Here is a 22,440-nt window from a genome sequence, read left to right as displayed (position 1 = left end):
TAATACAAAACATCTGTTTTGGGGTGTGGTTATACCAAGTTGCTATCTCACAGATGGAGGAAAATGGTTAGAGAACTGATCAGAATCCCTGTGGGGTATTTTTTTAGGAAGGAAAATAAAATAAACGTAGGACAATATTGCATTTTCCCTAAACCCTCAGCACATAGACTGAGATCCTGTATATCTTGTCAACCATTCCAGTTTAACACTTTAGTGTTAGGATAATTTTAATCAATTTGTACTTAAAAGAGAACATACATCCAGAGTTCTTCCAGTTTCATATAGAACTCCAAATAAATTTTCACAGAATGAAATACATTTCTGTACAAACATTTAAAATGGGCTGCAATAAAATGCTGGCAAACAGAATGAATTACCCTTCTATGATCAATGTGGCGATGAGCCCTCTGTGAGGGGCTCTGTTGCATATTTCTGCAGCAAAGGAAGCTGGAGATGTGACTGGCCTCACTGGTAAAATCCAAAAATCTCCCAACAGGTACCAAAAAGGTTCATTTGTAATGACAGTTCATTTGCATTTACAACTATATCCTTCTTAAATCATTTCCTTCAATCCTGCTACCTAAACTTTAATCTTACCAAAAAAGTTAGAATTTCAGTTCTTGTTAACAATGCACATAAATCCAAACTTGGAAAATATTACAAAATTCTTTCAAAAGCTTCAAATACAACACAAAAATTGTCCATCTTTTATAAATTGAAAAATTTCCCCCCCACCCGACTAAAATAGTTTCCCTACCCACCTGAAAAATCTGGAACTGAAATTTTCTGTGTTTAGCAAAATGTCGCAGTAGAATAGCCCGCTGTACAGCTGGATCGATTATAAAGCAGTTCTGTGTAAAACTCTTCCTCTCCCACCCTCAGTTTCCGAGCCACCTCACGGCTCCTGTTTGATGTAGAAGTTGGCAGAGCCATTGCTTTCCTGATCAGAGGCTGCTTGGAGGAAGTTGTAATCCTCTCCATCTAGTAACTCCTCCTTCAGCTGCAACGTGGTCACTGCACGAGAAAGAGAAATGTACGGAGCGTTACCAATCCTTCCACTGGAATACACAGGTTGCCTTCAGTCTTGATGCTACGTTAGCTTTACGGTAAATAAAATTTCATTTCTTCAATAAATCTAATATTATATATGGGGTTCCATATACAATTTTAAAAGAATTAAATTATATATATGGATTGAACCCAGAGGCAGTCTGCCTCTGAGCTATACATCCCCAGTCCTATTTTATTTTTTACTTGGAAATATGCTCCTGCTACCTAGATAAGAGTCTCACTACACTGTTGAGGCTGTTCTCAAACCTGTGATCCATTTCAGCCTCCCAAGTACTGGGATCAAAGGTGTGTCACCACATCTGACACTCTCTTCACTAAATCTTAAATCCTGGAAGGCTCGGGGTATAGGGCGGTGGTAGAGCGCTTGCTTAGCATGTGTGAGGCCCTTGGTCCCCAAAAGCAAAACAGCAAAATGCAACACAACACACACAAGCACCTGGAAGTAGAAGCAGTAAAAAATATTCTTTTTCCATTGCTAGGGATCAGACCCAGGGCTTCTGGTTATCCTAGGTAAGCACTCTACCCCTAGTCCTAATTTTAGATTTCAAAATATACTGGCAATTAAGAAATGTGTGTGTGAGACTGAGGATTGAATCCAGGGGCATTCAAGCTCTAGCCTACACCTCCAGACTACTGTTTATTCTTTATCTTGAAACAGGGTCTCATTACATTGCAGAGGGCCTCACAAGTAGCTGAGGCTGGCTGCGAACCTGTGATTTTCCTGTCTCAGCCTCCCAAGTACTGGAATTATAAACCTGTGCCACCACAGCTGGTATTAAGGAATATTTTGGAAATGAGCAATACTGCATGCTGGTTACTGCACAGTAGATATCTTCATTGGAATGCTCAATAGTGTTCAGTAATTTGACTAAAATATTTTTTATGATTAAGTATTCACTTTTATGTCAATGCCTATAGATATGTTTCTTGCATGCTTTTGAGGTGTAATTTTTGAGGTATTATATTAACATAATAAGTATGACTTTAATATAATCTTATCTCCAAGGAGCACCTTTGTTTTTAATTTTTTTCCCCTAGTGTTGGAGATCAAATCCAGGGCCTTGTGCATAAGCACTTTATACCACTGTATACTAGAAGCTACACCCCTACCCCAATAACATCTTAGAACTCAGGGGTGTTCTACCTCTGAGCTATACTCCCACACCTACCTCTTACCTTTCTTTTCTCTTTCTCTCTCTTTCTTTTTTTGGCAGCACTCAGAATGGAACCCAGGGGCACTATACCTACAAGCTACATCCTCAACCCTATTTATTTATTTATTTATTTATTTATTTATTTATTTATTTATTTTAGGTGGTGCTGGGAATGGACTTCTACCTCCGGGCTACACTCCAGACCTATTTTATATTTTTATTTGGAAACAGGGTCTCTTAAGCCAGAGAGGCTGGCTTCGAACCTGCACAATCCTCCTGTTTCCACCTCCCAAATGTGGCGATTACAAGAATGCACCACCATGCCTGGCAGTCTTTTTATTTCTGAAACAGGGTCTCACTGAGTTGCAAAGGGCCTTGCTAAGTAGTTGAGGCTGTCCGCAAACTGTGATCCTCTGGTTTTAGCCTCCCGGATGTTGGGATTGCAAGTGTGTGTCACCACACCCGGATTTTTTTCTTCTTTTTTTTTGCGGTACTGGGGATGGAACCCAAGGGCATTCTACTTCCAAGCTACACTCCTAGCTAACCCTATTTTTTTTTTTTTTCCTTTATTTTGAAACAGGGTCTGAGTTGCAAAGGGCCTAAGTAGTAGTGGAGGCGGTCTGCTAACCATGATCTTCCTGTCTCAGCCTCCCAAAGGCCGGGATTACAAGCGTGTGCCACCATGCCAGGCTTCAATCCTTTCTATTTTGAGACAGAGTCTTGCTAAATTACCCAGGCTAGCCTTCAACCTCCTGTCTTAGCCTCCCAAGTACTAGGATTATACCTGTGTGCCAACCATGACCAATTTGACTTGCCTTTTTTCTTTTTTTGGTGGGTCTGGGGATGGAACCCAGAGGCATTTGACCTCTGAGCTATACCCTCTGCCCTATTTTTTGTTCTTTATTTTGCAGAGGGCCTCACTAAGTAGCTGAGGCTGTCCGTGAACCCTGATTCTCCAGTCTCAGTCTCTCGAATGTTGGGATTACAAGTGTGCGCCACCACGCCCGGCTCTTGACTTGCTTTTTAATTAATCAATCAATTAATTAATTTTTGGTGGTACGGGGTGTGTGTGTGTGTGTGTGTGTGTGTGTGTGTGTGTGTGTGAGGAACCCAGGGGCCTTATATCTCCAAGCTACACTCCCAGACCTATTTTATATTTTATTTGGAAACAGGGTCTCGCTAAGTTGTTGAGAGCCTCACTAAGTAGCTGAGGCTGGCTTTGAGCCTGTGTGATCCTATCTCAGCCTCCCAAGCACTGGGATTACAAGTGTGCCCCACCAACCACACTCAGCTTGACTTGCTTTTTAAAGAAAATGAATCAGAAGAATAGGCAGTCTTCATTTTACGAATAAATAAAACTAGGTGTAGCCCTGCATAGTGGTACATGCCTCTAATCTTAGTACTTGGGAGGCAGATGCAGGATGATTGAATGTTTGAGGCGTCTCAGCAATTTAGAAAGACCCTGTTTGAAAATAAAAAATGACAGGCTTGGTGGTGCATGCCTGTGATCCCAGTACTTGGGAGGCTGAAACTGGAGAATCGTAGGTTTGAAGCTAGCCTCAGCAACTTAGACTTTGTTTCCAATAAATAAACAAAACAAAGAAATAAATCTAAATATAGGGCTGGGGTCTAGCCTAGAGGTAGAATGCCTGTGTTCTACCCCTAGTAACACACACACACACACACACACACACACACACACACACACACACACATATAAATAAAAAGAGCTGAAGATGTAGTTCAGAGGTAGAATGCCCCTGGGTTCCTTCCCCACTACCAATAAGTAGGTCATGTTCCAACAGGTCTTTTTTTTTTTTTTTGGTGGCATTTTAAAAACAAAAACAGTCACATCAAGGTTTCTGAGGCTGGCCTTGATCCTAGGATCCTCCAGTATCAGCCTCCCAAGCAGCGGGATTATAAGCATGTGTTACCACATCCAGCTAAGTCTTTATTTTTTTATGAAGGAATGTTTCATAATTTCCTTTTTTCCCTTGCGGTTCTGGGGAAAAAACTCAGAGGACTTCTACCTCCGGGCTATACTCCCAGACCTATTTTATTTTTTTTTTTATTTGAAAATAGGGTCTCACTATGTTGCTGAGAGCCTAAGTAGCTGAGGCTGGCTTCAAACCTGTGCGATCCTCCTGTCTCAGCCTCCCAAGCATGGAAATTACAAGCGTGCACCACCATACCAGGCCCCATTTTATTTTTTATTTGAAAACAAGGTTTTACTACAAGCCTCATTAAATTGCCAAAGATGGCTTTGAACCTGTGATCCTCTTGTCTCAGCCTCCCAAGTTCTGGGATTACAGGCCAACTATCTGAAATTTTTTTTTTTTTTTTGCGGGTCTGGAGATGGAACCCAGGGGCATTTGACCTCCTCCGAGTTACACCCCTTGCCCTATTTTTTATTCTTTATTTTGAAACTGGGTCTTACTGAGTTGCAAAGGGCCTCACTAAGTAGCCGAGGCTGTCTGTGCACCCAGATCCTCCCGTCTCAGCCTCCCAAATGCTGGAATTACAAGCCTGAAGCCTGTGACACCATTCCTGGCCCTTTTATGGAGCCTTATCTACCTCCCACAAAACTTTTTTTTTTTTTTTTTTTTTTTGGTGTGGTACTAGGGGTAGAAGACCCAGGGACCTTCTACTTTTGAGATATACCCCCAGTCCCATTTTATTTTATTTTTATTTGGAAACTTGGTCTAAAATTGCTGAGGCTGGATTTGAACCTACAATTCTGTCTCAGCCTCCCAAGTACTGGGATTACAGGATTGGGCCACCCTGCCCAGCAACTAACTTCTTTTTTTTTCCCTTGGGTGGTACTGGGGTTCCTGGAAACCCTTCTACCTCTGGGCTACACTCCCAGACCTATTTCATTTATTTTTTTTATTTGGAAACGGGCCCCAAAGCACAAAAGCAGTAACACTGGCTATTTTATTATGACATGAAACAGGGTCTCTTAAGCAAGCGAGGCTGGCTTCGAACCTGCGCAATCCTCCCAAGCGTGGGGATTACAAGTGTGTGCCACCACGCCTGGTCAAAACTTCTCCCTTTAAAAGTCACTTTCTAAGCCAGGCGTGGTGGCACATGCTTGTAAACCCAGCATTCGGGAGGAGTGAGACAGGAGGATCATGGCTTGCGGTCAGCCTCAGCTACTTAGTGAGGTCCTTTGTAACTCAGTGAGACCCTGTTTCAAAATACATAATAAAAAACTAGGGCTGGGATTGTAGCTTGGAGACAGAAGTCCCTGGGTTCCACCCCAGTACTGCAAAAAAAAAAAAAAAAAAAAAAAAAAGAGGTCATTTTCTGATTGGGCATGGTGGTGAATTCCTGCAACTCCAGTACTTGGGAGGATCACAGGTTTGAGGACAGCCTCAGCAAGCTGTGAGACTCATCAATCTAGTGAGATCCTGTTTCAAAATAAAAATAGAATAGGGCTGGAGTATAGCACAGAGGTAGAATGCCCCTTGGTTCAACCCTGAGTACTACACACACACAAAAATAGTCACTTTCTTAATTTTCTAATGAAAAAGAGTTTAGCTAGATGTTAAGAGCATTTCAGTAACCACCAGCCTCTGAGAGAGGTGATCAGGTTCCTTAAAAAATTAGTGTCCAGTCAAAGTTGAGCCAGTAAAACTTCAAATAACTTAAGCCAGGCATAGTGGCACACGCTTCTTATCCCAGCATTTGGGAGGCTGAAGCAGGAGGATTGTGCAGGTTCGAAGCCAGCCTAAGCTACTTAGTGAGGCCTCTGCAACTCAGTGATACCCTGTTTCAAAATAAAGAATAAAAAATAGGGCTGGAGTGTAGTTTGGAGGTTGAATGCCCCCAGGTTCCATCCCTAGTACCGCAAAAACAAAAACAAAAACAAAAAAAAAACTTCAAATAATTTGAGAAAATAGTAAATGCCAACAGTATTTTGTTATTTTTGTTTTCTTTTTTTTTTTTTTTTTGGTGGTACTGGGGGTAGAAGATGGTCTTCTACCTCTAGGCTATACTCCCAGACCTATTTTATATTTTTATTTGGAAACAGGGTCTCACTAAGTTGCTGAGAGCCTCACTAAGTAGCTGAGGCTGGGTTTGAACTTGTGCGATCCTCCTGTCTCAGCCTCCCAAACGCGGGGATTACAAGCATGCGCCACCACGCCCGGTTCGCCAATAGTATTTTAAATAGCTCATGTGGCAGTGCTTAGCCTTGTGCTTTGAGATGTGAGCCCTGTGTCCTGGTCTGTGCTGTGTCCTCCCTCCCTGCGAGTCAGCTGAGCAGCCACCTCGGTCAGTAGATGGACCTCCACAGTAGTGCAGTGCTTGTGTTCAAGCACCTGTTTTTTTTTTTTTTTTTAAATAATGGCCCCAAAGCACAAAAGCAGTAACACTGGCTATTTTATTATGACATGTTGTTAACACTTTATCTTATTATTAGTTGTTAATCTCTTTTTTTTTGGCGATGAAACCCAGAGACATTCTATCTCCAGCCTACACCCCCAGCCCTGCTCTTTTTTTTTATTCTTTATCTTGAAACAAGGTCTCACTGAATTGCAAAGGGCCTCACTAAGTAGCTGAGGCTGTCTGTAAACCGCCACCCCTGTCTCAGCCTCCCAAATGTTGGGATTATAAGTATGTGCCACCACACCTGGCTTGTTAATCCCTTAATGTGCCAAACTTAAAAACTTCATCATAGTTACGTACAGGAAAAAACAGTATTTATGTATAGTTTGGTACTATCTGTGGTTTCTTTCAGGCATCTATTGTGGGGTCTTGGAACATACTCCATTTTTTTTTTTTTTTGATGGTACTGGGTTTCCTGGAAACCCTTCTACCTCCAGGTTACACTCTCAGACCTATTTTATATTTTTTTATTTGGAAACAGGGTCTCTTAAGCCAGCACGGCTGGCTTCAAACCTGCCTCACTAAGTAGCCGAGGCTGGGTTGAACCTGTGCGATCCTCCTGTCTCCACCTCCCAAGCACAGGGATTACAAGTGTGTGCCACCACACCCGGCTGAACATACTCCTTTAAATAGGGGGTTATATATATAAAAAACATAACGAGAATTGCTCATACTGAAAAAAAATTTTTTTTGTGGTGCTGGAGCCTGAATCTAGGGACATTCTACCTCCAGGTTACATTCCCAGTCCTTTTTAATTTTTTAATTTTGAAATAGGGTCTTGCTAAATTGCACAAGGTCGCATTAAATTGCTGAGTCTGGCCTCAAACCTGTGATTCTGTCTCAGTTTCCCAAGTACTATAAGTGTACACTAAAGCACTTGGCTTAAAAAAGTCAATCTGTGAGAAGTAGGACATGAGTATTTAGCATTTAAGTTTTTCATGTATCACTGACACTATCACAATGAAGACAGGTATTATTATTATTATTATTATTATTATTATTATTATTATTATTATTATTTGCAGGTCTAGAGATGGAACCCAGGGCATTTGACCTCTGAGCTACACACCCTGCCCTAGTTTTTTATTCTTTATTTTGAAATTGGGTCTGAGTTGCAGAGGACCTAAGTAGCTGAGGCTGTCCACGAACCATGATCCTCCAGTCTCAACCTCCTGAATGCTGGGATTACAAGCGTGCGCCACCACGCCCGGCTGAAGACAGGTTTTAAAATGGCTTTGTTTTTTGGACTGGGAGATTGAACCTGGGGCTTTGCATATACTAAGCAAGAAAAGTTACTTTACCACTGAACTACATTCCCAGCTCTCCCGTGTACTGAGTTCAGTTACAGAAAATCCATCCATCCATCCATCCATCCATCCATCCATCCATCCATCCATCCATCCATCCTTCCTTCCTTCCTTCCCCCCTCCCTTCCACCCACCCACCTACCTAAGACCGAGGGCATTTCATTTCTCAGCTACAGCTACATGCCCGGCCCTTTTAATTTCTTACTCTGAAGCAGAGACTTTACTAAATTGCTGAAGCTTGCCTGGAACCTGCCATCTTTCTGTCTCAAGTACTGGGATTTTCGGGGTACACTACCATACCCAGCTAGAAAATTACTTTAAAAAATAATGACTTCTGCTGGGCATGGTGGCGCATGCTTGTAATCCCCATGCTTGGGAGGCGGAGACAGGAGGATCGTGCTGGTTCGAAGCCAGCCGTGCTGGCTTAAGAGACCCTGTTTCCAAAATATAAAAATAGGGTTGGGGGTGTAGCCCAGAGGTAGAAGGGCTTCCAGGAATCCCAGTACCACCAAAAAAAAAAAAAAAAGGAGACTTCTGACATGTTATTTACTAATTTATAGAATAATCTTTTTTGGGTGTGGTACTAGAGATAGAACCCAGGGGCATTTTATCTCTGACCTAAACCCCTGGATCAACTTCATATTTTATTATTTATTTATTTATTTATTTTGGTGGGACTGGGAGTGGATCCCAGAGGCGTTCTCTCTCTGGGCTCTACTCCCAGACCTGAGGCTAGCTTCGAACCTGTGTGATCCTCTTGCCTCAGCCTCACAAGCACTGGGATTATAAGCGTACGCCACTATACCTGGCTATTTATTTATTTATTTATTTATTTATTTATTTATTTTTGTGGCACTGGGGATTGAATCCAGAGACATTCTACCTCTAAGCTAAACCCCCAGCCCAATTATTTATTTCTTATTTGAAAACAAGGTCTCACCAGGTTCCAGAGGGCCTTACTAAGCTGTCGAGGCTGGCTTTGAACCTGCAATCCTCCTATTTCAGCCTTCTAAGTACTGGGATTGCAAGCGTGAGCCGCCATGCCCAGTCAAGAATACTTTTGATAGATGACAATTTTTTTTGTGTGTGTGGTGCTGGGAGTTGAACCCAGAGGCATTCTACCTCCAAGCTACATTCTCAGACTGACTTTATGTCTTATTTGGAAACAGGCTCTACCCAGGTTGCTGAGAGCCTCACTCAACTGCTGAGGTTGGACAGGTGGCAATTCATTTCATCTTACTTTGGTACCTGTGTTGGTATTGGGGGTGAAAAGATTTAATGGCTCAAAGACAGAAAAGTGAATAAACTCTGTATAACCACAGCAAAACAAACACCAATTAGACTGTTAAAGTAAAAAAAAAAAAAAAAAGACTGCAGTTCTTCCTTTCTTCAAAAAATTGATGCAAATGCTGTTACTAAGAACAATATCAAATGTATAATTACCTTCACATTTAACCAAGATGCTAAGTATTAGGAACATTTTAACAATATCACAAAAATAAACACACAGAAAACAAAACCCAAGTTTTATTAAAGGTGCAGTACCCACAATAAAAGGTTGATTAAAACGATGTCTTACTACATGATGATCAGATGGCTAAATGAATGGGAATTACCATGCTTCAAGATCAAACATGTTTCATTCAAACGGATGTTTTTTAATGTAAGAAAGACAAGTTGAGATTCTAAAGCACATTCTGAAGCTATGTGAGCTTGCTGCTAACACCTTTCTGGAGAGGCTTCTAGTCATGTTAAAAAATGGAAATGATATGCTTAAAAAAATCGCTCAAGGTAAAGGTGAAACATTCACTCAGATGCGGAATGTTATAATGCAGTTCCACGGACTCTAAAATAAAGCCTGTCAGTTATGTTCACACTAATCATTTCTCCTTTCCGGGCCTTATTCTCATGAAGGATGGATGAAGGACAATAGATCCTGTGGCTGGAATGGCATTTTCTACACAAATGCAGTTTCTTAGCCCCCTTTTCTAAAAGGAAGTCTCTTTGTTGACACTAATCACTAACACTTCATGATTGAAGCTGAAACATTTTCCCAGCTACAAAGCCCATAAATGATAAATTATCTCAACCTCAGCTTTCGACAGTTACAGGAACGCAGTTCCTACACAGTTCCACAGAGTAAAATCACACCACATCACACGAGGTGTACCCCCAGCTTAGGAAGAAGGAAGCCCCGCAGAGGCCATGCGCTTTCCATCTAGCATGTCTACTCCAAATCCTTGGGTTTTGCCAATCCAAGAAGTCAAGTTTTATTTTACAATCGGAACCTTTCACAATATGACGCACACCTCCAATGCTCGTCTGTTTAAGGAATCCCATAAACATAGGCAGAACTCCTAACATCCTTACTCACTTAGATAAAAGAAGATTATTGCATAAACAGCAAATACAAAAAGAAAAATGGTAAACATTCAAACAAGAAAAGAAACAGGAAAGTGCTCTTAGATAGGTTTAGGTTTTTCTATTAAAGAGCAAATAACTCTGGATTTGTAATTCTGTTTTTCATATAAAAGAAATACAATTTCCTCTGGATGTAAGGGTATCAGTGTGATCTTCAGAAAAAACAACTGGAAAGGAGGAGGATAACCTAACCTACCATTAGAGACGCAGGAGCGAAAGAACACATTCTACAATGACATGGGAGAGGGGATGTTAACCTCGGATAAAAAATCTACGCAAACAGAAGAGAAGAAAATAGGTAGGCACTAAGTCCCCATCTAGGTTTTCAACACACAAGACCTTTTAAGGAATGCTGATTAAACAGTTTAGTTCAAAAGCAGAAATAGTTAAGAAATGGTGGAATATATGCCAAGGAGACACAACTTTGGCTTTGAGGCTGTGTGATCTGGACTCATGGCTGAAATTCATCACAGGACAGCAGAGCTTTCTAGCAGTCTGCTAATACCACCTTTGTTCTTAGTAAATAAAAAGGACAGGACTTTCTGTAGTCTTCCTTGTAATCTACTACCCTGGCCTGACCAGTTCAATTCACAGTAAATGTCATTTGTCCAAATTATCAGTATACATACATAAATATGAAATAATAGGAATAAATCTCACTCAGGTTCAATGCCAAGATTAAGATGCCGTATTTCCAAATCTACGTTATTCAGCTACAACCGTGGCATATGTTACTGCCCAAACCAAAATCTCTAGAACTCAAAACACATCTTTCCTACGAATGAGATACTGGAATGTTATGAACAAAATCTCATGCTTGGATCTGATTAGTCACTGTTCCTTCATGATACATTTCTCCCCTAGGCCAAACCACATAGAATTTTGCAGTGTAAAATGGTCAACTGTTTTAATGAAATCATAAAATATTACAAGTTATCTCACAATTCCATGAACTGAAATAACTACCCTAATTCAAAGCTGACAGGTGTTTTATAACAACAACAACAACAACAACAACAACAACAACAACAACAACATCTCTCCCTGATGATTCCTCTTAGTGAAGTGACTACCAAGGATAGGTGAGAATGGCTTTTTAGTTAAATGAAAAAGAAAACTTGATGAGTCAGCACCTGTCACGCCACCATGCTTTGTCTCCCGCCACCCTGCCCAGCACTTTACCCTCTCCAGTACCTGCAGTGCTGAGTGACTCGTTACCTGTTTTGAGGCTGGGCCTGAACTCTCGGCTAGTGCTGGGAGGTGGGAAGGCCTCCGGGGCTGTCTGTGCTGGCAGGGCTCGGTATGGAGGAGGAGTCAACTCTTCGTCACCAGAGAAGCCCCTCCGCACCCCGCCTGTCATGGGCAGGCTCGACAAACTGACAGGCTTCTTCCCAACTGGCATCTTCCTCTCTAAACATCAAGTCAGACTGAAGTGAGCTTTGACTTATGTGCGTGGTACGAAAAGTGCATTGCATAACTAGGAAGGCTGGGCTGCACAGGGCACTCTGCAAAGACAGCCAACTACGCAAGGGTTGTATTCTGAAATCAAGGGATCGAGTGCATGTGCGTTAGGGGTGTAGAGAGGGAGACTGTTTATACTCCAGAGTCTGAAAACTCTTGTCCTGCCTTTCATATTTATTTATTGATTGATTAATGGTACTGGGGATTGAACACATATTGCTAGGCAAATGCTCTACCACTGAGCCATATCTGCAGCCCTCAAACAAATTTATTCATTTAATTTTTGGTACTGGGGATTGAACCAAGAGGCCGTCTACCTCTGAGCCACAGCCCCAGGCTGATTTTATTTCTTATGTGGAAACAGGGTCTCACTAGGCTGACTTCAAATGAATTTAAAACAAATGAAAGCAATATGAGCTACGGAGAGCATTCAGTGTGAGAACAGCGGCTTAATTTCTTTCAAGTAAATCTCAGCTTGAGGTAAGGAATAAAACCAATACAAGAGAAAGAGGAATTTTACTATTATTTATTTATTTACTTATTTTGGTACTAGAGATTGAACCAGGGACATTCTACATTTGAGCTACATCCCCAGCCCTATTTTATTTTTATTATGAAACAGAGTCTCACTAGGTTGATGAGAGACCCACTACTTGCTGAGGCTGTCCTCGAACCTGCGAGCCTCTTGTCTCAGCTTCCCAAGTACTGGGATTACACGTGCGCATCACTATGCCTGGCTTTGAACTTTGTATTTTATTTATTTATGTTTGGCAGTGCTGGGCCTGGCCTCATACACGCTAGGCCAGAAGTTCTACAACTGCACTGTACTCCCAGCCTGAGTGAAAATCTTAAGGCACTACTTTCAGGGTAGCATTTCACTGCTCAGAAAAACCTAAAAACTGGTCTCCTCAGGAGGATATCTAAGTAAAACAGTATTAAAAGTATTATCCACATGGCAGAATTTTATTGAAATAAAATGGGCTTCCTTAACTTTTATTGTATTTTATTTTTTGTGGTACTTGGGGTGGAATCCAAAGGCTTTCTACCTCTGGGCTGTGCTCCCGGACCCATTTTCTATTTTATTTGGAAACAGGATGTCACCGAGTTGCTGAGAGCCTTACTAAGTAGCTGAGGCTGGCTTCGAACCTGTGTGATCCTCCTGTCTCAGCCTCCCAAGCGCTGGGATTACAAGCGTGCGCCACCATGCCCGGCTTCTTCCTTAACTTTTAGTTAGCAATACTTTCTTTTAGAAAAACGCCTTTACTTCTTACTCTAAAAAGCATTTTTTTGGGGGGGGGGCAATGGGGACTGAATCCAGGTACATTCTACCTGTGAGCTACACTCCCAAGCCCTATTTTTTCTTTATTTTGAAACAGGGTCTCACTAAATTCTGGAGGGCCTTAGTAGCTGAGGCTGGCTGCAAACCCATGATCCTCCCTCTGGTCTCAGCCTCCCAAGCACTCTGATTACAAGTGTGCACCACCACGCCCAGCTCTGAAAAGCACTTCTATTTTTTTCCCCATTACTGGGGGCTGAACCCAGGGGCATTTTACCTCTGAGCTGCACCCCTAGCCTTATTTTTTATTCTTTACTTTGAAACAGGGTCTCATTAAGTTGCAGAGGGCCTCACTAAGTAAACAAGGCTGTCCACAACAAACCATGATCCTCCTGTCTCAGCCTCGCAAGTACTCGGATTACAAGAGTGCGCTACCACGTCTGGCTGAAAAGCACTTCTTAAATTCAAAACTTACTTCTTACTGCCTGCAAGTTCTTAAATATAATTTCTTTGAAACAAATTCATCATATCCTTTGGGTATAGTTTCATAGGCAAACATAAGCCTTCTAGGACTTATACAGTGCTTTCACCAACCAAAATCTACTCTCAACTTTGCAAATACTAACCCGTCAAGCACAGTGCATCAGTAAGGTAGCAAGCTGAAGGATACCTACAGAGCTTTGTGACTTTAAGTTACATCTACTTTCCTCCAAAATCTACAATGACTACGGTAAGAGCGATCAGAGTAAGGCTTCAATAAGTGAGAACTAGAAGATAAACCTAAGGCAGACAGCATTCCTATGTAAGAGCATCTGGAAGGTAAGCTCCTAGTGAGTACACATTCAACTCTCAACTGGCAAGCCAAAATCCTATGCAGTGACTATTAAGACTTTTTCTAATTCACTATATACTCAGAGGTAAAGAAGCATGGAGCAATGTCTACCTTCTACTCTAAATAGCTCCTGAAAATAGCAATATATAACAAAAATTAGTGCTGCTTTTCCTGCTCAAGAATTACTATACCTTAAGAAAAAGAAGCTCTTGAGATTGGACAGACTCTATGATTCTCTTGGCAGAATATTACTCTTATTATAAAAAATGCTAAACAACTATCCCTGTATAGCACAACTCAGCGCATTACCCAACAAGGTAGAATGAAGCCAACTGGCGGTATCACTGTAACACACCGGTAGTACTGTAGGGCACAGTGATGAAGGGTTTTAAGTACGAAACAATCAAAGAGCTCTGAGATGAAAGAACAGAACCAGAACATAATAATCAACCAGCAAACTTAAGAGACTAATGCAAGGTTTTATAGCCCATTTGCTACTGAAATAACTCTGCTTTCCAATGGATGACTTAGGCTTCTAACTCCAAGTTCTTTCTTATTTGGGTAACTTAAGTTTTGTGGAGGAAAAAACTTCTAATAGCTGTTGAGTAATATAAAAACATAAGCGGATAGTATATTCTTACAATGAAAACTGCTTCTTCTTATAGCAAAATTCCCTTTTCTCAATTCCAACATTCAAAAAGTTTCTTTGTAAAGATGATTTTTTTTGTTAAACAAAATCACTATTCATTTAGTGATACACTTATTTGGCCCATTTAATGTAAATATATTTTGTTTCAGAAAATGTTCCAGAGTCTGCAATGGGTGTTGCATAGTTTATGCCACATGCACTGTATTTCTTTTTTAAAATCCTAAAAATTCTGAATTCCAAAACACATCTGGCCCTAAGGGTTTCTAATGAGGGACTGTGGGTTTGTAGTTCTTTTTTTGGTAGTGCTGGGTGAACCAAACCCAGAGCTTTGCATATATATGGCAGGCAAATGTCCTACCATCAAGCTACATTTCCTGCCTGGATTTGTATTTCCTTTCCTTTCTGTGTCCAAAGAATAATTTAAAGGCATTAGAGATATCAAAACAACAGAGTTAAGGAATATGTTCCATCTATATCTAAATCCAATTTTCCAGCTAATTCAGAAATCTGATGATATAAATTATTACCCAAAATAGCAGTACTGATATTATTACCTCTTTAATTAAACATTTCTTCAAGCCCAAGTCCTTAGCACATTAATTCAAATGATTTTTTTTTTTTCCTTTTTTTGGTGGTGCTGGGAATTGAACTTGGGAGCATACTACCTCTAAGGTATACCACAGCTCTATTTTTTTTTTTGTGTGTGTGTGCTACTGGGGATTGAACCCAGGGGCATTCTACCTCTGAGCTATACCCCCAGTCCTATTTTTTAGTCTTTATTTTGAAATCAGGTCTCATTTAGTTGTGGAGGGTTTCACTAAGTAGCTGAGGCTGGCTGCAAACCTGTGATCCTCTTATTTTAGCCTCTCAAGTACTGGGATTACAAGCATGTGTCAACACGTCTAATGACCTGTTTTATTTTTATTTTTAAACAGGGTCTTGCTAAATTGCTGAGGCTGGCTTCAGACCTATGATTCTTCTGTCTCAGCTTCCCAAGGACTGGGATTATAAGTGCGTGCCACAACACCCAGCTTTAATTCCATTAATTTAAACCCCATAAGCCAAAAACAAACCCTGTAAGAGTCACATTAAGGGAAGGTTGTGAATTGTGTACATGATGGTCATAAATTGGTAGTGTGTTAATTATAAATAACTGAGTAATAAAACTGTTCCTTTTTTTTTGGTGGTATTGAGAACTCAAGGCTTGGTACATGCTACGCAAGTACTATACCACTGAGCTACATACCTACCCTCCTACTACACTGAAAAATTTTTTATTCTGAACCAGAGTCTAAGTTGCCTGTGCTAGCCTTAAATTTTGACTCTCCTGCCTCAGTCTCCCAAGTAGCTAGGATTACAGTTTTGTTTCACCATGCTCAGCATAAAAAGTTTTTTTCTTTTTTTGTGGTACTGGGGATTAAATCCAGGGGAATTCTACCTTTATTTTTGATTTTTGAAACAGGGTCTTGCTTAGAAGTAGCTGAGGTTGGCCTTGAACCTGCAATTTTCCTGTCTTAGACTCCCAAGAACAGAGATTACAGGTGTGTGCCATCATATCCAGGAAAACTATTCTTAATTTGATGCCTGGAAAGAAAATTCTGAAATCTCAAAGTGTTGTCCAACACAAAGCGATAAGACAGACTAAATCAGCCTGCTAATTCACTTTACAGAAAGCTTAGGGATCACACATATTATAGTTAATCCATAGATATTGCCACCTGAATTTTTCCTAATTGTTTCCAGGTGGTTGGAACTTCCTCTCATCTGCCTAGTCTGGCAATGCTCTCTCTAATCAGCCCTTCTTAACACCTGGTGGGCCAAATAATTCTGGGTCTGCAAATACTATGAAAGACAGGGCAAGAGACAAATCCCAGGTCATTGCTAGTGTGAGGCTGACTAGGGTTTCATGCTGTGAAAAAAAGTTTTTCAAAGCACCATGGTAGAGGCTAGTAATCTTTTAAGTTCCTCACTTAAAAAATTATAAACAGAGCCTGGCATGGTGGTGCACACTTGTAATCCCAGCATTTGGGAGGCTGAGACAGGAGGATCTGGGTTCATGGCCAGCCTCAGCTACTTAGTGAGGCCTTCTGCAATTCAGTGAGACTCTGTTTCAAAATAAAGAATAAAAAAATAGGGCTGAGCCGGGCATAACACACGCTTGTAATCAGGAGGATCACGCACGTTTGAAGCCAGCCTCAGCTACTTAGTGAGGCTCTCAGCAACTTAGTGAGACCCTGTTTCCAAATAAAGTATAACATAGGTCTGGGAGTGTAGCCCAGAGGTAGAAACCCCCCCCCCCCGGGTTCAACCCCCAGAACCACCACCACCACCACCAAAAAAAAAAAAAAAAAAAAAAAAGGCTGAGAGTATGGCTCAGAGGTAGAATGCCCCTGAATAACATCCCCAGTACTGCAAAAAACAAAACAAAACAAAACACAACAAAAAACAAAACAAAACAAAAACCCCAACTGTAATCAGAAAGGTAAAAACAGAGTATACTAGATTTTTTCATGTGCATTAGCCTCTTGGTTAAGGAGACAAATTAGCATTCACTTATTTGAATATTAGGCAAACCAAGTAGAAAAGTCTACATTTTAATACTCAGGTACTTAAAATAAAAATCTCTAAATAAAAACAAATAACCTAGCTGGGTATGGTGATACATGCCTGTAATCTCAGTACTTGGGAGGCTGAGACAGGAGAATCACAGGTTCAAGGACAGCCTCAGCAAAGAGTGAGACTCCTATCAACCCAGGGAGACCCTGTTTCAAAATAATAATAAAATAGGGCTGGGGCATAGCTTGGATGTGGGCATAGAATGCTCCAAGGTTCAATCCCCAGTACTAAAAAACAAAACAAAACAAAACAAAAAAACCCTTATCTTAGGATCAAATATTCTACGTCAAGTTTCATGAATACAAAAACCTGTGGGTTTCTATGGTATGAAAAAAAGATTTTTATTTTTGTACCGAGGACTGACTACTACTGAACTACAGCCCCAATCTTTTTTGTAGCTTTAAAAAAAGATCACACCAAGTTGCCCAAGCTGACTTCAAACTTGTCATCTTCCTGCCTCAGCCTTCCAAGTAGCTGGGATTATAGGCCAAAAAAGAAAAAAAATCAAATTATCAATATATTTTATATTACTGCAGCTATTGATGCCACCCATCATTCATTGAAAGGTAAATATACAGTTTAGAAAGAATATTTAGAAAAATGTGCTGTTAGCCATCAGCCTGGATTTCTTACAAGTGCTGTTCTAGAGAGATGTCCTTTGTTAAGAGATAGGTTTATTAGGTTCCAAGTCTATTGTAAACATCAAGAACCTATTTTGTTTTTTGAAATAGGAAATTAAAGAAAATAACTTTCATTAGGTTTATGTATTACTTCAAAACCCATTTTTAGGCACCATGTATGCTTTAAATACTATGGTAATAATTTCTCTTAAAAGTTTCTCATTGAAAAGGTTTGCCTTTTATGGCATACTGCACCTTTAAGCATATCACATAATGCCCAGTATCAGTTCTCATGTGGAATACAATTTTCTGTGCAAGTATACTGTGACCCCAATTACTTAACAATGAGAAAATGTATGTAAACACACATGGCAACCCACTTTTCTTATGTCCTTTGTATTGCTGGGACTTAGCCTTTTTCTTCTGTTTTGACGAAGCTGATTGGCTTTCTCTTGATGCTGAAAAATAAAACGTAAAATTGGTACCAAATAATTGCTTATAATTCTAGATACAATTTAGATGAACTACTTTAGATGAACCATTATGCTTGTAAAAGTATATGATTTGAAAATAAGAGTATACCTGTTCCCACAAAACGATGAACTTCAATACCAAACGTATTCCATTATTTATTCAACAGCCCTTATTTTTAAATTCTAATTTTAAACTCACTAAAACATCAAGCCAGCTTAACTTGGTGACTGTTGTTTTGTAGTCACTATGTAACTACCGAGTTCACACTGCCATGGAACACATGGTCTGATTCTGTGATGTTGTTGAATCTTAATATCTTACCTGGCAACCAATCAGACATAGTACACTCTTGTCCTGTGAGCTCACAAGATGATTTATGTGAGATAATCCTCTGGAGAACTGCTGAGTTTTACAAAAGGACACCTTTTCTGTATACCAACTTACACTGTGATGCGGGAGGCTGTAGTTGATATCCAGTTAACTGACACCACCCTACAGGATAGAGGTCAGGGGACTCACAGTCTACCCACTGATCATACTCTTCTTCCCATCCATCGAAATGTATCCTCAAGAGACGATGAATAATTCGAGTTACTGTGGCTACACATATTAAACGCGGCTCCATGAGATCTACTGCTTCTAATTTCATTCCTACACGAAATCCATGATTTGGAACATCCTGATACAGAAAAGAAAGACATTAACACTGGTTTACAGAAGATGCAAATGTCTACTACCACTAAGAAAGGAAAGGAAAAAAAAAAAAAAAAAGAAGCAATGTAGCTAAACAACATAATCTAACCGCCAAGTCCCCAGTAATTCATTATGGAAACCTATACTATAAAGGTGAAATATTTAAGAACCATTTAGGAAATGTATTCATTTCCATTTCACCCAGATTAAAAATGAAACAGTTTAGAAACAACCTTTTCTAATAAATTATTTATATTGTTTTATTATTAAATATTTTTCCTACTAGTTTTCATTAATATTCTTTATTTGTTGTTGTTACTGGGAATTGAACCCAGAGGCATTCTACCTCTGAGCTATAACCCCAACTATTTTTAGTTTTTAATTTTGAAACAGGGTTTCACTAAATTGTTGAGGCTGGCCTCAAATCTGCAATCAAATCACAGTCTCCCAAGTACTGGGATTATAGGCATGAACACACACCTAGCTCATTAAGATTGTTCTAATACAGGCAAAACATTTTTTGATTTTTTTTTTTTTTTTTTTTTTGTGTGTGTGGTACTGGGGATTGAACCCAGGGGCATTCTACCTCTGAGTTATATACCCCCAGCCCATTTTTTTGGGGGGCGGGTCTGGGGATGGAACCCAGAGGCATTTGACCTCAGAGCTACACCCCCTCCCCTATTTTTTATTCCTTATTTTTTTGAAACAGGGTCGCACTAAGTTATGGAGGGCCTAAGTAGCTGAGGCTGTCCACGAACCATGATCTTACAGACTCAGTCTCCTGAATGCGGGATTATAAGCGTGTGGCACCACGCCCGGCCCAGTATTTTTGTTCTTTATTTTGAAACAAGGTCTCACTAAATTGTGGAGGGCCTCACTAAGTAGCTGGGGTTGGCCACGACCCGTAATCCTCCTATCTCAGCCTCCCAAGTACTGGGATTACAAGCATGCGCCACCACACCCGGCTCTTTAGGCAAAATATTTTGATTGACAATGATTTGCACTTCTGTGTCATTATTACTATGCTGCCATTTAAATTTACCTTATTAAATAGTTTTACTGGTGCTGCAATGGAGCCAGTTTCCCTGAGGTAGTCAAACCATTTAAAAGGAAGTTTTGTGTAACCTAAAAAATACAACTGGTTTAAGTAGCAGTTCACTTACAGTTAGTATAATATTAAAATGCAGATAAAAAGTAACTTAATACAGAAAATCTCAGATTTTAGGGGAAATGTTAAGCTTCTAAATCATGCGCTAAAAATTTTAAGTCCAACGATTTCTTGTTATAAAGATGCCCCTAGATACATGAGTATGTCTACTTAGCCTAATATAAAAGTGACTCTCTTCCACTCTGTCTACTATAGGAAGAGACTTCTGATTTTGTTTTTTCTTTTTCTGTGGCACTAGGGATTGAACCTAGGGCCTCAGCAATAGCTCTACTATGAAAACTATACTCCTAGCCTCACCTAGCCTCAAACTTTTCCATTTACAGCTTTTTTTTTTTTTTTTTTTGGTATTGGGAATTTAACCCAGGGAAACTCTGAGTGATACCCTAACCCTTTTTATTTATTTATTTATTTATTTTTGTGCTATTGGGGGTTGAATCAAGGGACATTCTGCCTCTGACATATACTCCCAGCCTTATTTTATTTTTTATTTTGAAACAGGGTCTTACCGAGTTAGTTGTAGAAGGCCTTGCTAAGTTTCTGAGGCTGGCTACAAACCTGCAATCCTCTTGTCTCAGTCTCTCAAGTACTGGGATTGCAGGCATGTACCAACCATGCCCAGCTTTTTTTTTTTTTTTTTTTGTGGGGGGGGTATTGAACTACTTCTAAGGTATACTCCCCAAGTCCTATTTTATTTTATTTTTTATTTATTTCTTTTGTTGTACTGAGGATGGGACACAGAGATATACCCCTAGCCCTATTTTTTATTCTTTATTTTGAAACAGGGTCTCATTAAGTTGTGGAGAGCCTTACCAAGTAGCTGAGGCTGGCAAAGAACCTGAGATCCTCCTTTTTCAGCCTCCCAAGTACTGGAATTACAGGAGTGTGACCACCACATCTGGCTCTTTTTATTTTTTTAAATTCTGAAACAAGGTCTCATTAAGATGCTAAAGCTGGCTTTGAACTTGTGATCCTCCTGTTTCAGTTTCCCTTGTACTGGGATACAGGCATGCACCACCATGCCTGGCTAACTTTTGTTTTTCAGATGTAGGCTTTAGGACAGTCTAGCATTTTAACACTTGGAGCGTCTATCTAGAGAAAAACCTAGGGCAGTGTTAAATGTTAACAGATACTGTATAAGAATAAATCAAGGATTTAAACCCAGTTTTTACATCAGGATGAAGTACCTCTGGGTGGAGTAAGTTCAATCATGTTAATTTCACAGAAACCGACAGGAAAAATAGAAGGAGAAGTTGCGTGATAACAGAACCAGTCAGATCCATCTGCTGCTTCTGAGCCATCAATTCCAATCATCAGGAAGCCGTCAGCCAGCACCTTTTAAATTAAGAGAATCCCACGTACTTGAAATCAGATATTACTATTATAAAAATGCTACTTTAAGTTTACTGATATTCTGAAATAAAAATTTGTTATTATTAACATTATTGTGGTACTGGGGATTAAACCCGGGGCATTCTACCTCTAAGCTACACCCCCAGCCCTAACTTTTAGTTTTCATTTGAAATAGGGTCTCTCTCATTGGGTCGAGTCTCACTACTTGCTGAGGCTGTTCTCAAACCTATGATCCTGTTGTCTCAGCCTCGCAAGTACTAGGATCACAGCTTCTCAAGTACCGGGATCACAAGCATGTGCCACCATGCCCAGATAGGAAATCTATTATATAAAGGTCTTTGAGAAGTAAAAAAAAAAAAAAAAAGCTTCTTTACTGAATTGTGTTAAGTATAAGTTATAATAAAAAACCCATGTAAATTTAATTTTGCACTAGAAACAACAAAAAGTATTATACAAGAGTGATTCCAGAGGTCTAGGAAACACAGAGTCTTTCCCAACTACCAATGCAATTGCTCTGTCACAGTTAAACCACCCAGTGCCAGCAAGGCACTAAGTCCTCTGTCTGCAACGCCTTCACTGCTTTTCTTCTCATTTATCCATTACGCAAGTTTGTTCAAACCTTCTCCACCCTGACTTGTCAGCTGGCTGATAGAAGGGTTCTTATTCCTTGTGTCATGTCTTGGATTGCTGCAACAAACAGATCTCTCAGTTGCTTTTTTTTTTTTTTTTTTTGCGCAGCACTGGGGATAAAACCCAGGGGCATTCCATCTCCAAGCCACCCCTCTCCCAGCCCTAGTTTATTCTTTATTTTGAAACAAGGTCTCACTGAGTTGCACAGGGCCTGACAAGTTGCTGAGGCTGGCCTTGAACTGGTGATCCTCCTATCTCAACCTCCCAAGGACTGGGATTATAAGTGTGTGCCATCATGCACACACTTTTTAAAAGAAGACCAACTTTTC

General features: G+C 40.2%; 1 protein-coding gene across 2 annotated transcripts in view; it reads right to left on the bottom strand.

The window, feature by feature from the left end:
* Positions 1-895: 895 nt before the first annotated feature.
* MBTD1 (mbt domain containing 1) overlaps positions 896-22,440 on the bottom strand; it is a gene marked incomplete at both ends in the record, with an annotated part of 60,640 nt that continues 39,095 nt past the window's right edge. For both annotated transcript variants that reach the window (XM_080712701.1, XM_080712702.1), the window contains 5 exons: positions 896-1,014; positions 18,177-18,254; positions 18,715-18,949; positions 20,006-20,088; positions 21,316-21,463. In XM_080712701.1, coding sequence (XP_080568827.1) covers positions 896-1,014; positions 18,177-18,254; positions 18,715-18,949; positions 20,006-20,088; positions 21,316-21,463 — 663 coding nt within the window. The remainder of the gene's footprint in view (positions 1,015-18,176; positions 18,255-18,714; positions 18,950-20,005; positions 20,089-21,315; positions 21,464-22,440) is intronic.

This window comes from Muscardinus avellanarius (assembly GCF_963383645.1).
Source record: "Muscardinus avellanarius genome assembly, chromosome: 16".
Lineage (NCBI taxonomy): Eukaryota > Metazoa > Chordata > Mammalia > Rodentia > Gliridae > Muscardinus > Muscardinus avellanarius.
Note: the sequence above shows the minus strand (reverse complement) of the source record. Positions and strands in the feature narration are given on the sequence as shown.